The 16,037-nt window shown below is 37.4% G+C and overlaps 1 protein-coding gene across 1 annotated transcript; it reads right to left on the bottom strand.

Moving 5' to 3' along the window:
• Nucleotides 1–196: 196 nt before the first annotated feature.
• On the bottom strand, nucleotides 197–12,504 carry LOC112512404 (zinc finger CCCH domain-containing protein 44-like). Its single transcript, XM_025118346.1, has 10 exons — nucleotides 11,945–12,504; nucleotides 11,628–11,707; nucleotides 8,146–8,333; nucleotides 5,475–6,378; nucleotides 5,262–5,389; nucleotides 4,163–4,222; nucleotides 4,017–4,067; nucleotides 3,760–3,830; nucleotides 2,823–2,974; nucleotides 197–2,717 (listed from the first exon to the last, which is right to left on the bottom strand). The coding sequence occupies exons 1-10, from the start codon at nucleotides 12,256–12,258 to the stop codon at nucleotides 364–366; spliced, it is 4,302 nt and encodes a 1,433-aa protein (XP_024974114.1). The 5' UTR covers nucleotides 12,259–12,504; the 3' UTR covers nucleotides 197–363.
• Nucleotides 12,505–16,037: the final 3,533 nt, after the last annotated feature.

The following is a 16,037-nucleotide window of genomic DNA, read 5'->3' as shown; positions in this document are numbered from 1 at the left end:
TATCAAACAGTCATGTATAACTGATCGAATAAGAAAATTAAACTTAAACGATAAACAAAATTTTAAAACAAATCATACCAAAGAAATTAATATTTTAATATCTTCTTTTCATCTGGTTTTTCATGCTGACCGTACACTACCCTCCCATATATAAATATTATTTTTCTTTTACTAAAAAACTGAACCCGAAATGAAATTGTATTTTGATGGCCTGCACGTAATTTTAATCTGAGACCAGTTACATTAACAACTGCACATATTCAGCAGACTTCACTTGACAACACGCCTTATATATATATATATTATATTTATATAACTGATTATACAAAAAAAAGGTCCAACAGGCCGCCGGAAACCACCCTCTCATGGGTGCAGATACTTGCAGGAGGCTCCCTTCTTGCACCTCCCACTCTCATAAAATTTACACACACGCTGCTGCTGCTGCTGCCCTTTAGCTGGTGGTGACTGCCGTGAATAACCGCCAGCGCCACCACCATTACCGCTACCAAATGAAGGCTGCTTGTTCCATCCACTCCTACTGCTCCTGCTACATCCACCCTCCTCAACCGGATGCTGCTGACTATTACTACTGTTATACCTCTCACCGCTGCCATACCTCCGATGGTTCTGGTTCTCGTTTGCCTCCCATCCTATGTTTCCACTCCGACCTGAGTCATTCGCTTTACCCTCTGATCCCCACCCACGCAGGTCAAACGGGTCCAATCCCAAAGTCAAAGGCGGCGCTGGTGGCGGTGGTGGCGGCTGGAAAAATCTGTCGTCTTCCTCTTTATCCAGAATATTACCAACTCTCATGTGGTTGCTTGCACCGGCGGTCTTTGGTGCTCGCATAGGTTCAGCGGTGGACTTCAAATCTCCCGTCGACTCCGCCTGTAGTATAATGCCACCACCATCTGCCCCGGCATGGCTGGAACCACCACGGTTTTGAAACGTATCAAGGGGTGCAACCGGCTGAATGTAATTCCCATTCTCCACCTTCACTTTCACTACATCACTGGTTTTGGTTTCCATCTCTCCTTCTTCGCCTTCAGCCTTAGCTGACCTGTTTATATCAATCATATTCTGTGGGTCCCGCTCCATTTCCGGCCACTCAAAAACCATGTTCTCCGAATTTGTTCTCTGAGGAATACCAATTGAGGCCTGACCATCTATTTCATGGCTGATAAAGGAATGAAGCTGCAAGCCGTTGGACGTCTTCATAAGATCGAAGGCGTTAATATTGTTACCTCGAGAGGAGCCACCGACCAGGTGTTCATCGGTGGTGGTGGTGGTGGTGGATTGGCAAGGCAGTTGTATATCTCCACTAGAGCTAAAGCCATCACTTCTCGTACCCTGATCAGGGGTCGGACTGAACTCATCAAAGGATCCGTTAAATAGATCGTCAACAAAACTGTTCCTCCTTGAAGTAGGGGATGGCAATCCATATTGTGACTCCATAGCATCGACTTCTGCCAATAGATCCGAAACTGATTCCTCTGCCAAAGTGCTGAACTCGATCATTTCACCCATTCCATGCCACGTCGGCAAATCGTTACACGGTTGTGATGATTGAATATTTTGGTCGATGTTGGAGGTCGGAGTAGCAACATGATCTCCCGCCACCTCTAGAGGTTTAAAAGAAGAGACCGATACAAGACCCGAGTCCCATTCTTCACGTTTGACCGGAGTCGAAGAACATCCACCCCATCCATCAGCCGAAACCGGAAGTTTGGCCCCACCAACTACTAGACTCGAAGCACTACTCCAGCTTGGAGGGTTCCCGGAATCTTGAATCAATAGTTTCGAATCCGGCAGTGATTGCATCTTCTCATCTTCAACGATCGCCTTCTTTGGTGTAGGACCTGGCAAATCGAAGAGTGCTGCATCGGCATCCTTACATACAGTAGAAACATGCTTAATATCGGCTTCATTTCTCACTGTTCCCATAGGCATATTTGCGTCGTTCAGTTGCCCGGTTGACTCGTTTGACAAAGTCAAAGAAGCAACACTTGTGGGATTACCGTTCAAGTTATTATTCGCACTCCAGTTCTGTCCAAAAGATTGGCCAGAGGAACCATGACTATCGGATAACTTTTCATGATTGACGGGATCCGGAGCATATGGAGTCACAGCAACGGCGGCAGAGGGAATTGCACTGCAAACATTGAGACCCTCGGTTTGATTACCAGTTTTGTTACTCGTGATTATATTCTCGCTTTGGTGGGCATCGTGGTTGTGAAGCTGCTCTTTCAGCACATCGGTCAAAAGTAGTGACTTGTCCTCGTGGCTTGCCCATACCATCATATCAGTCGGGAAGTATCCGGTTGTGCTCCACCTCTGAAGCTGTAAAATAGAAAACGGCCCTTGAACTTTTCCATATGGATCAAGATAATGCCACAGTAAGTCATTCGGAGATGAGGTCTTCTCGGTGGAGTGAGATGAAGCTATTGTTTCCGGCGCACTGTTGGATACTGTCGAGCTAAATGTGGCTTGATGATCCGATTTGGTAATTGTTGAACCATTACAATCAGGCTCGTTTTGTGATTTCGCCAAAGTTGAAGGAACGAGATCTTTAGTAGATCCATCTTCAACATTTTTGCTTTTGGATCGCTCGTTTTTCCGTGATTTGTTGTTAGTGGCATTTGATCGTGCTGCTCTCTTTTTAGGCGAGCGTGAATTCTTGCTGCTGACCCGAGAATATTTGGACTCCATATGATCTCCTGTAGAGTTCAATGACACCACTGCTTATTGAATACTGACGGTAGGAATAAATACAAATATCAAGTATAATATGAAATCATTATGCTGAAAGGTATCGAACAAACCATGTTCTTTGTTGAAATACTCTTCAGTGTCATCCGATTCATAATGCGGATTCATTTTTGGATCAGAACGAATCACTGGAATTTCCTTTAATCTGCGCTCTCGTTCATCAGGTGAATTCAGAAGTTGGAGCTTCTCCACACATTCTCTATAAGTAGGGGTAGTCAAGAAATTACTTGGAATTAAAGACCCTATGATCAATTACTAAATGGATGTGAACTACTACCCTACAGACCCGAACGAGTTATTTAGGAGAATGAACTTCTGACAGATTCTTTTGAAATTCATGGTCTTTTGACAGTTTTAAGAATGCATCTGCCTAATCGCAAGAATGCCTCAAAATCTGTCAGAAGGTAATGCAATTTCAAATATCAGAAGATCATTCTTCTAAATAACCCAGATCGCAACCACTCCATATGCTCAAGAATGATTAGAGCTTCAGTAGGCGACCCCACGTTTCTATCACATTAACCAGATTTTGAATCTTGAGTTATTGGACAGGTAAGGTTCAATCTTATGTGTCTCTAACTCTAACTCACTGTACTTTATGTTCTAATTATTTTGGACTTGTATTCCAGGGTAATATGAGCCAACTCAACTGATCTTTGAACTTGGATCCTAAACCTCAAGTACCAATGTAAAAGGAAATTTCTGAGATATTATCATGTGACTGAACCACATCAAACTTATCACTGATTGAAATCTGTTCTTAAGTTATCAAACACAAATCAAATCCAAGAGTTCCATTTATAGTTTAGGGTTTAGGAGGATCAGGTTTTGGATCGCATTTAACCAACTCAAATAGACCCGCATGCACATCATCTTTCTAACTCTCTCCAATTATCTTCCCCAATTTGCTACTTCAAAGTTAAAAGTTATCAGGCAATCAATTCTATAAAGAGAACAAAAATATCAAGAAATACTGTCACAAAAGGATATCTCTTCTTATGCCCTTTCTCGCTTGCTGCATCACGGGCATGATTGAGTCGCAATATCTCCTTCTCAGTCCACTGAATTACACAAGAAAGAGGAAAATAATCAAATATAGTAATACAAAGCTACAGACACCAAACTTTATTAAGCCAACTTGAAAAACCATATATGAACTCTATCATCGTTAAGAACATTTAATAGAAAACAAATCTAAGCGACTATCAAAAAGCTCATGCACCACCACATGAAGCCAAATAACTCACATCATTTAACTTGACTGGCTGTAGGGCCACTGCCTTTTCTTGTATCTCACCCTGAAACAAGCAAGAAGGTGGCATAAATGAGGGTAATAGAAACTGAAATTTGGCGAAAAGTTAAGAATAAAGTTTGGATGGCCATGCGGACTTACTACAATAAAGTGTTTTACAAGCCCACATTGTATACTTTGTTGCAGTCGTCTGCATTCTTCCTGAAAACATTGTAGACAAATGTTATTACAAACATCAAGAAATTGTTTGAAAAGGGGCGGATAGAATCAATGAAGTTCACAATTTCAGAAGTTTATAAGAATAAAAAAACTACAGCCTCTATCCAGGGCTTCACCAGCAGGAGGAAAAATAAAGAATCCCAATTATTTAATCATATATTCCCTCCGTTCATAATAAATGCCCACAATGAAAAAGGCATACAATTTTTAAAATGTGTAATTATTACACTTTTTGATTGATTTAAAGAGAATTTTACCCTTAATAATAAAGGCAGTAATGAATTTCTCCATCTCATAATTAACAGTAGAACTGGAAAGTAGGTATTTAGTTTTGAAAGTGGACACTTATTTTGGAAAGGAGGGAGTATTAGGTAACATGGTGATAGAAAACTGTAGAAGATATGCTACTTCCAAGACTTAACATCAGGTCCTAAGCATACATGTAAACTTTTTTATAGCCACTGAAAGGTTTTTGATTATTCAGCAACAAAGTTTCTATTTTAAAATCTCTTTGGCTGCTGAATAAGGTAAACTAGCTAAAATACCATCCAACATATTAATATATCCTTTCTAATGAAGAAAAATTCCTAACATGCATATTGGCAGCATTATGTAGACTCTTTGTGAGCAGTCAAGTATGTCAACATCCAGTCAAGTAAGTCCATGTATGGCAAAGAAAATACCAACTGTTTGACGTCTGACAATAATATGCATGCTCTTGTCAGTAATCAAGAGTCTACTAGAACAGCTGATTTTTGTGAATTCTTTTAGAAGGGTATAAATAAAATATATGTAGTGTGCATATAAGTGATAGTTGAGGCAGAAGAAACAGGTGTCTTGCAAGTTCTAACCCACGTATGGTCCATAACACTTTTTGGGTAGGGCCTACAAATTATTGTATCCATCGCCCTCCACCTAAACTATCAGTCATGGTGAGAGCGCCCCATTCCCTTTTATGTATGTCCGATATCTATTGTGAGCAAAACAAATGAACGAAAGAGTAGAAAACCTAATTACTCACCTCAGTAAATTCTTGGTCTGAAACTGTATCAATCGATATAGTCTCCTTCTTGTCTAAATTTAATACTTCAAGCATAATGTCTGCTAATTTGCTGTCAACCTTATACGGTACATCCACCTTACTAGTACCTGCAGATGTTGGTTGTAAACTTTAGATGATAAACAATTTGAAGCTCGTAGAACAGTTCTTGTAAATGTAGCTTAAAATTATTACCTACAACTTGGACAAGTCTGTACATGTCATGCTTCAAATCACTACCAGATATTCTTATTCGCACAAGTGATCCAACCACCTTATCATGAAAATTTTCAGTGTCTTCAAGAAGTTTTTCCATCAAATCACGCCGCAGGTATAGTAAATTCATATTGTGGACATCCACAGCAGCAAAATCATCCAATCTATTCTGTACTACTCGTCCTTCACCCTTACTACGATTTCTAGGTTTCCTATCTTTACTTACCATCAGCATGTTGGCATGGTTCCAATTAGCATCATCCTGTACTGCATTACTGTTGACAGTGCTCTTCTGTGAGTCCTCTTTAATGAGAAAATGGCGTTCCAGAAGCTTCCGCATTTGATTGTGACCAACTCGTGGCTTTCCAAAGATATTCTTTAACCGCACATCACATATGATTTGGTTTTTCTTTCTAGGATCATGAAGATTATTTATTTTTATGTACTCAATCATAAGTGCCTGGACATCAAGCTGAGATACTACAGATGTATCACCGTTCTTCATATGTGCAATAAAATCCAACAGCTCTTTGGTTGCCCACTCCTTGCATTCAACCATAGTCAGGCTATCATCATTCCCCACTTTTTCCGTATTTACAGTTTCCTTAGGGAGTATATTGACCTGCTCATCTATCTTTCTTCTTTTAGATTCATTTGCCTCCGCATTACCAAAAGATGCTGCTGATGTAATGCTCCTCAAGTCATTGGCTCTATTATGTACACCAGTTGATGGAAGAGCTGAAGACACTGTACTAGCTCCGTTCGAGCGCTTTTTGGATGCAATAAGTTCATCCACAGTCAAAGATAAGTTTCCTTTTAAGAAGACCCAATATACCTTGAAGAGATACTCCCAACTAAGTTTGTCATCAAAATCTGCTTCAACCTGGACAGTTTACAGACAATTATAACATGTAAGGGAAAGTAAAAGATCATTTAGAGAACAAGTGCACAACGAAGTGCTGCAATCACAGATGTTTCATCGAGAAACTAATTTACAACATCGTTCAAGCCATCCCAAATCAGCTCAAAAGAGCTTTAACATCTAGAACGTCAACAAAATGACAACATGTAATTAATGCTCAAGTTCCTTCCATGACAGATCATGCGGGCTTCTGTTATCATCATAATTTCCATTTGTATGTTAAACATTATAAATCTATAATAAAAACGATTGTTGACTCTAACAAGTAGTAAAATGGCAAGAAGAAATACTGCACCGGTACACCCATGCAAATTAAACATATGTGTAAGATCTGACAAAAATAGATAAAAGATCTAGTGAATATTTGAAAGGAAGAGAGAAGGAATAACAAGAGTGCAATCATGCATCAATATGACGAGATCCGCTTTCCCTTACAGATAACGGCAATGAAGATGAATAGCATCTAATTCACGGATATGAAACAGTGTAATAAAGTGACATAACTTTCATGACACCAAGAAACAAGGGAAAAATCTAGGATCTTTAAAAACAGTAGGATAATATGGTGAACCAACCAAAATGTTCATCCTAGTAAATAAAGGTAAACACTCCCAATAACTTTTTGAATGCTGGTCTAGATATGGCGTATATTATCTCGATTCAATCAAGCCTCAACAAAATCACGTCACATAACTAATAAGTTTTTGGAAGACCATCACCCTCTTTAAGACCAATTTATTAGATAGATAAGAAACTATAGATGCAATACATAATATAAGATTGTTGCTTCATCGATCCTCAGTTGGAACATTACGAGCTTTACTGATTGGTCTCACTTGACATCTTCAGCAATGGACATAATTCAAAAAAGAGTTAAGCAGAGTTAGGCAGTGGATTAACTTTAATAAAATATGGCTACAGCTTAACTGCATAAGCAGGGATTATGCAGACAGTTAAGCGGAAGCATAAGCCATTAGTTTAAATAGATAAAGAGTTATTTTTATTCAGATTTCCTAAGCATATGAAGATCGAACTTCAATAGAATGTAATTTTGATACAATTCCTTTTCTGAATGAATAGTTAAACTGTTTCATTGACACCACTACTTAGGTAAGACATGAAAGGTTCCCCAAAGGTTTAGAAAAGTCTATAAAACAAGTTCACAAAACGTTGTTTAATCCGTGTTAGTTTTTTCAAAAAGCGTATTTCAATGATTATTTGCTAATCGCAGTGGTGGAGGGCAGGTAAGTCCTAGGTGGCCAGTTAAGCAGCCCTAACTAATCAAAGCAGTGAGCGCACTTAACAACTAGGTAGCTGCTTAACCATCCGTAAGCAAGAACTTTTAGAACACTGGCATTGAACAATGTTTGTCTATGATTAGAATGATGCATATAAACCAATAAAGGATACCAATGCATGAGTAAAGCCTATACTGGTTGTGTATTGATACTTGCTTGAAAACATTTTTAACCCAGTGCATTTCATTTTGAGATGGCCGTTTAAACAAACATTATCCTTTCATTCTTCTATAGCAGATATGGTCCATGCATTGATTTGGCTTCAGCCTCCAACATGTAAATATTGAAATTTCAAGTTGGATACATGATCTAAATATGCAAAAATGTAGAAAAATCTTGCCTACCTAACATAAGAGAAGCATGCTTTGTGGAACATATTACGTACAACATATAAAATTATCAGTATACTAGGCGATAAGATTTTGCATACCTTTCCATCCTCTCCCTGGCCATTATTTTCAATCAGCATGATCGTTTTCATGCATATAGTGCAAAAGCCTTTATCATTTCTGACACCCACATAATCAGACTTTTTGATGCAAGCTTTGCACAATGAAAATGTACACGTATAGCACATATGATGTGCGGCCTTCTGGCATAAACTACATATATGCCAACCTGAAATTCATATAAATACCAAAATATTAGCAAATTCTGCAACCTACTCTACTATTATTTACAGTTGATTGCCACCCATTTGATTAGATAATAGACAGATAACAAAAAAAGTAGAATGCCAGGCTATTAGAAAATCAGTTCAAAGTTAAAATGCTAACCTGGATATAATACATGAGATTCTCTCATAAAAACTGTGTTTGCCAATGTTACTAATTAAATCCATATATGATTTTGAGAAGTGTCAAATGAAGGATAAACCAGAAAAGGTGTAGAATTATGCATCAAGGCACTATTCTGACGTCAAAGACAAAAAAGCATTCTTCACTACTAAGGTGCCATTTGGCTCTTCTTATCTGTTTCAGTTCACTAGAAAACAAGAAGACAATCCTCTTGCCCACTATCGGTTGATCCTCAGACCTTCCCCTCCTCTTCTGTCAACTAAATGGATTTTGTTCGATTTGGCAAGTGACCATAGAATACTTAATAGCCTGTTGGTTAAATGGCTACATTCTGAAAACCTCAATATCAAGTTTAAGGAGCTTTAAAAACGCAACAGGCGGTGTGACCGTGTGAAAATAACCCATTTGATCAGACTTTTAAGTTTTAACTTCAGATCTGGTTACTGTCAAAATATGTGTTTGTCATTCTCCAATGACCCCTTTCGCAAGGACCCCCTTTCAGAGATGCTGAAGTTGGAACCAAAGACACTACCAGCCTAGGCCATAGTGACACCATGTCCCCCCAGTCAACATGCTCTAAAGATACAACACACCATTGTCACATCTATTACCTAAGTTGTTAATGACAAATGCTTAGATTGTAACTGTGGTTAGCTTTTTTCGCTATTTCAAACTAGATCAAAACCAACAATTGTGATTCTTTAAACATGGTAGACGTAGATTTGATCTGCTAAGATAACAATGCAAGAACTTATAGAGTTTATACAAGGTGAGTTTGCGGGATATACTATTAGATATTGGAAGTTGTCTGATGTTATCATACTCATCTTGGTTTTTTCACCTTGTTTGATAGCATTGTCAAACAGATATCTGATTTAGAGCAGGAAGATTTAAGTACAAAGATATCAACAGCAAATCCTTTTATCCAGAAAATTAGCAAAACCTTTTATCCAAACTAGTGAGTAGGCCAGAATATCCAAAAGATCACAAAATGGTGAAACCAAAAGATAGACATGGTAAGGTGAACCCCCTAGGGATTTGGACATGGATGACATCCTTTAGTGTACTCGTATTCAAGCTTTTTAGCCTTATCCACTCACGCATTTCTCTTCACTCTTCACAGCATGTCAAGTTACCAACCTGTAACTGCCCTAACAGTCTCTTCTTGATACAGGTCTTCCCTTCTATAGGGTGCATCTGAAGGTCTACTTTGGAGATAACCAAAGCGCCTCAAACATTGTTGTCAAGCTTCTCCCCAAGTCGTAACACCCCAACTTCTCCCATATACCCTCATTTTAATCCCATCACTCACTGGGTGGCCACATATCCACCTCAATATACAGCATGGAATGCACCTTATATCTTTTCAAAAACTTATCCAGAAATAAAGTAAAGAGATACTGATTCAATGTTGATGCTCAATGAGAGTTATTCTAATCTGATAATGAAGATACTAGCATCCCTTACACAATAGCATAGATACCTTTATCCATCAACATATTTTGCAAAGACGGTCTTCTACGCATGAGCTCATCAAATAACTTTAGTAGCCTCCCTCTCATTAGATTAAAAATCATTGTATATGAATGATGTTACAGTATCTTGCATCCTTCCATGAATATCATAAACATAATCTCACTTTTTAGTCTTCCCAACATGCAAAATTGATGTAGTTCTTACTGCAGCTTCATTGTATTGGCTCATATGTAGGACACGTCTGTATTAATACAATCTTGGATATTTAATATATACGAAGATCTGGAACCAACTTCAGTGTCCAAATAATATTGCTGGATAACCTAGCAAGCAATGCTAAGCTACCACCTTTAGGCATCTCAAAACCTCCATAGGAATACTAATAGGTCATATAAGCTCGCCTATAGTTGTCCTTTTAAAGCTTTCTTCACTTCAAATACTATAATTTTACATCAAAAAAATTACAAGTGTCATCAAGAGAATCATTTATTTTTTCCCTACATCACCTCATTATCTCTGAATTAACCCATCAAAGTAGTCTTTCCCCGTCTCATTAAAACGTCCTCTTTTACTATTAGCCTTTGATTCTCATCGGATGCATTTGATCTGATTAAGATCTAGTTTTCCTCTTATCTTAGTAAATTTATAGCCAGTCAGCTATCCCTCCTTCATTCCAAGTAATACATCAATTCCCAATTGGGTCTTGTTTGCCAAAAAATTACATCTTTAATGGCATACCATGTAGGAAACTTACAAAGACAGAAATAAACAATAACAGGATTGAAACTTTTGACATGATAAAGTTTCAAAAATGTTTTTGGGGTGAGCTCATGCCAAGAAGTGAAACCTCTTTGAAGACTTGCAGATGGATGGGATATAGATACAAATTTATACTTGCACTTTTGAGTTCTGATAAAGCTAGTTTGACAAAGGAAATCAATATATAAACTGGATATGAAAATCATAAGAATAACTCAAAGCACCATGCATCAGCACTAGAAAAACAATCCCAAAAATGGAAGAAAAAGTTACATGGTCAAAACAACCCTTGATAGATTGATGACAAAATCTAAAAACTATTTGTTATATCAAAAAAGAACATTAACAAGATTATGCTCTATGGAAAGAATTTAGTGGCTCGGATCAGTACTTTGAATTCATAGAGTTCAATAATTCTTTCATGTGTATCTTCAACTGCCCAGGTTACAAAGGCCCAAATGTACAACTTACGAGCTTTATACACCTAATATTTCCCCATGCCCGCTAAATTTGAAAGCATGGCAGCATTTCATATTCTGATGTCCTAGCATACCTTCATAGAGAACAAAACCCAGAACCTCTGGTGCATCATTTTTAAGTGCTCAGCTATAAGGCTCCAAACACCTCAAAGTTACCGTGTCTGCTATTAGTTTTCTTCATGCACACTAAATTTGAAGCCTGCATTTCTTATTTTAATGTCCTGGCACACCTGTGCAGAGACCAAAGCCCTAGCTTCTCAAGGGGAGAACATAGTTGATCAAAGATCTCAGATTTTGTAGCTTCCATGTATATTTTCTTGTTTAAAAGCACCTCACCAATATTCAAGCAGTAACCTAGAAATTGTTAAGAAAACAATAACGATATCACAAAGAGAACATACCACAATTCCATCTAGCTGCCGATTGGAAAAATGCTTCATCCCGTTTGATACATGTCGGATGATATGCCTTTGGACAACCCCTACACCAAATAAAGTTCCATAAAGACAACAGATGATTCATTGCTTCACTAATTCACAAAGTACAGCTCCTACCAAATTTTACACACAACATATAAAGCAAAAACTTGATCTCATTAATAACCAAGAAAATTCACTTCCTTGTATGAAACTAACAATCGCATGCATTTCAAATAAATCAATTATACCAAATAAAACAACAATTATCCTCAAGACAAGGGCAAAAAAACAATACAAACCGGCGATCGCAGAGCACAAGACTCCCACCATCAAAGCAAATAAAACAAACATCCTCCTCCTCCTCCTCTTCTTTGTTCTTCTTAGCAGGAGGATGTTTCGCCTGAGCCTTAGGCGGCCGCCCTCGCTTCTTCTTCACCACTTCCCCTCCCCCTCCCCCTCCCCCTCCGCCGCTACCTAACTCCACCTTCCCTCCTCCATCGGCGACGGCCTGAACAACATCCATCGCACCACGGACCAGCTTCGAATCATCGCCAATCGGTTGACTCTTGTCAACGCTTTGACCCTCACCTCCCAAATTCTGACCCTCCATCATTTCAAAAAAAAATCAACAAAATTGAATCAAACTAAAAGTCAGTTCATAATCATCATCACCACCACCTCCGACACCACCGCCCAAACAAGTCAACAAACCCTAGATTGTTAAGTTGACCGGCGTGATTGCGATGAAGACGAAACTCCGGAGAGAGGGGATGATTGGTCCGCCGACTGGGGCTGAGTTTGTGGGTGTTGGGTGGGGTTTTACCTTTCGGCGACACGACTTAATCTTACACGAAAGAGAGAGAGAAAGTGAGAGCGTTGAACGCGGCCCCTGTCGATTCTTTCTTATGCTTGCCAACACGTGATCGGTTTCCATTTCTCATTCAACACTCCAACCCCTTATACTTCTCATTAATGCTCAAAATACCCCCTCTATTATTGAACTTACATCAAAATAGACCTTTAAGTTTGTTAATTTCTACCACAATATATAATTTCAACTCATGCATTATTTTATCTTGTCTTTGTTGAATTACTTTTCTTTAATAAAAACTTTATCATGTTTCATTTACACCGTTAACTTTTGAAGTTTAAGAAACACGTATGATTTTGTTATACGTCTTTTCTACATGTGTCTTGATGTACATTTTGTGTTTCTAAATTCTTAAATATTTCGTATGGACGAACATTGGACTCTAATCAAATACGAACGGTTCTTATTGTTCTGAAACTTTTTCAGATTATGTATGATTCTTTCCTACTGCATCCAATAAATTACGCATGGTCCTAATGCCCTTTTGTTTTAAACGAGTGCCTAATTTCATAGGTGTTATATTTGTCTTTTGTGTTAAACCATTGCATGACTACGGACTAATCGATTTGTGTGGTCCTGTGTAAACTATGACAATCTGCCTTTTTCATTTATTACATGTTTAATTTGCACCGTTTTTCTACTGTTTGGCAAGTATTGATCAATGTCGCATCATGAATAGTATCAGATTCAATTGGAAGGTAAGTAATTCTATAGTTGTGTTTTACACGCAGTATCTTTCTTATCCGTTTCTTTCTATTGGTAGTCCCATAACAATATTCAAAATGACAATCTAATGAACGTGTACCTAAATCAAAAGAGTTCACGACAATTTGCTTTATTCATTCACTGATAACGACTTCCAATTTCGCCTTGTTGTCGACCTGTGCGGTGTTCTTTTCATCTTTATGAACTGTTACATCCTTAGCATCAACTTGTTTCTGGTTCAAATCATAGATCATCAGCTTAATTCTATTAATTTATGGATAACAAAATCGGTTTTTGCGGGGATTCTACTATGAGGAAGATTTATACAATTTAGACTTTATTTGTATTTTTACTTTTAAGAGTTAGAAATCATTAAATTTGAAACATGTAAAAATTGGGCATATATAGGGGATAAGCAGTCGAGCGTGTGACGATATTTGATATGAGAACAATAAATGAGAAGGAGAAATAAGGGTGTGACATATATCGTGATATGTTGCTTATTGTTTTACAAGATCCACAAAATTCAATGTGTCATTTATAGGTATTCAACGACTTCAATGGATATTGCGGGTCACGCTTTCTATATTCAAGCATAAACTTAAATCATCTTCTTCAGATTTCGCTATGATCAGTTATTTATTGAATGTTTTCCTGCAATATGATAGTTTGGAAAGTTTGTTTATAATAAAACTCACTAGAAATACAGTTGCATGTCTCGTAAACCTTAAAATATTGGTAAACTAAACATACCAGCATATCTCATTCAAAGTTAGGGTCTCATGGGTATGATCGTTTTCCTTTATCACAAAAGGGAGACTATATTGTTTCTGTATAGAACCGCAACTTGCCGAAAATTGCAAAAAGTCAAGGGTGAATTTCTGAATGTTTTGAATATATATATATATATATATATATATAGAGAGAGAGAGAGAGAGAGAGAGAGAGTACATCAAATGCAACTCATCACATTTGTACAACCAATGCAACCCAATCAATTGAGATATTTATGGAAAAGATTTTGAATGTTTTATATATATATATATATATAAAGAGAGAGCGAGAGGACGTTTCAAATGCAACTCATCACATTTGTACAACCAATGCAACCCAATCAATTGAGATATTTATGGAAAAGATTTTGAATGTTTTATATATAATATATATATATATATATAGAGAGAGAGAGAGAGAGAGAAGACGTTTCAAATGCAACTCATCACATTTGTACAACCAATGCAACCCAATCAATTGAGATATTTATGGAAAAGATTTTGAATGTTTTATATATATATATATATATATATAGAGAGAGAGAGAGAGAGGGCGTTTCAAATGCAACTCATCACATTTGTACAACCAATGCAACCCAGTCAATTGAGATATTTATGGAAAAGATGAGAGTTCATTTATTATTATTTGAATATTTATGGAAGATGACTAAGGTTCATTAATTATAATCAATACTTAATATTAAGAAACAACCAATACTTTTATGAAATCACATATTCATCAAATTAAATGGACGGTTGAGATTGAGTTGTATTAGTTGTACAAATGTAATGAGTTGTATAATAAATCACCTATATGTGTGTGTGTGGTTGGGTTTCTGTGAGAATGAGAGTTAAAGTGAGAAGTGAAAAAATGGATCTCCACTCTTGGATGCACATCACGATGAGTTGCACCATATCAATCCCCATATTAAGCACGACTCATGGGTGGGTTAAGATTAAAATTTGATCAAGGGTCCAAATCCCTTTTTATGTTTATCATATTGACTCTCCTTCTCACACGATGTGGGCAAAGGATCGTGTAAGAATGAGAGGTTAAGGTGAGAAGCATAAGAAGGGATCTGGACCCTTAATCACCTTTAATATGAAACTCATCCATGAAGCACGCTTGATATGGGAATTGATCTTGTGCATCTCATCCTGATGTGCATCCAATGGTGGATATCTCGTATTATGTTTTGAATGTATATATATATGTGTGTGTGTGTGTGTGTGTGGGGGGGGGGGGTAGGTTTGTAACACCCCAAATCTATATTTGCATAAAACCACATATTCTATTTAACATCAAATACAAATATACACATTAGTCCCAATATATACAAAATGCTACATACAAAAGTAGCAACAAATTTTTCACTTACACCAAGTACATGACTTGCATATATAACAAGTTCTCAAGTACATACAAAATAACAGCTTCCCAATATTCATATATGTAAAACAATCATAACTTCTTCACATCTTTCCGTTTCCCTTGCTCTCCACATGTGTCCTACCTGTGATGTACATTTTTAAAACAAAATGAGGGTTAGACCAAGGTCCAGTGAGAAATCTCTTTTGATTGCTATTACAGGGTGAAAATCACCAAAAATGTTTTTAGAAGTCCATATTTGTATTAATAGCAAATAAACAATGTTATATTGAAACAAATCTCTTTGTCGCATCATACAGATGAGACCAAAATTTCTCGCATCACAAGGAGGAGATAACCCCATTTCCTCGCATCAAACAGATGTGATAACTCATTTTATCGCATCTAACACATGTGATAGACACCCCTTGTTACACCAGGCAGACGCGATAAATACCTTTGTCGCACCACACAGATGTAGTAAATACAACTTGTCGCATCATAAGGAAGCGATATCCCAACTTGTCGCACCTTAAGGATGCGAGAACCCAATTCATTGCATCACCAGGATGCAATAAATACCTGTTGGTCCCAAAAGGGTCTACAAGAATACTAAACAGTTTGTAGAAGGGGGGGATGAATACAAACACAATTTTCAAATTTAAAATATATAT

Source organism: Cynara cardunculus, assembly GCF_001531365.2.
Source record: "Cynara cardunculus var. scolymus isolate 2C chromosome LG 5, CcrdV1, whole genome shotgun sequence".
Lineage (NCBI taxonomy): Eukaryota > Viridiplantae > Streptophyta > Magnoliopsida > Asterales > Asteraceae > Cynara > Cynara cardunculus.
This window is presented reverse-complemented; position numbering and strand designations above follow the sequence as displayed.

Bases quoted from the DNA above. Each gene is read 5' to 3' on its own strand.
- LOC112512404 (XM_025118346.1), bottom strand. From the start codon at position 12,258: ATGATGGAGGGTCAGAATTTGGGAGGTGAGGGTCAAAGCGTTGACAAG. The intron at 6,379-8,145 runs GTATGCAAAATC...TAAACTGTCCAG, and splicing joins GCCAGGGAGAGGATGGAAAG to GTTGAAGCAGATTTTGATGA. The intron at 2,975-3,759 runs ATATCCTTTTGT...GACTACCCCTAC, and splicing joins GAGAAAGGGCATAAGAAGAG to TTATAGAGAATGTGTGGAGA.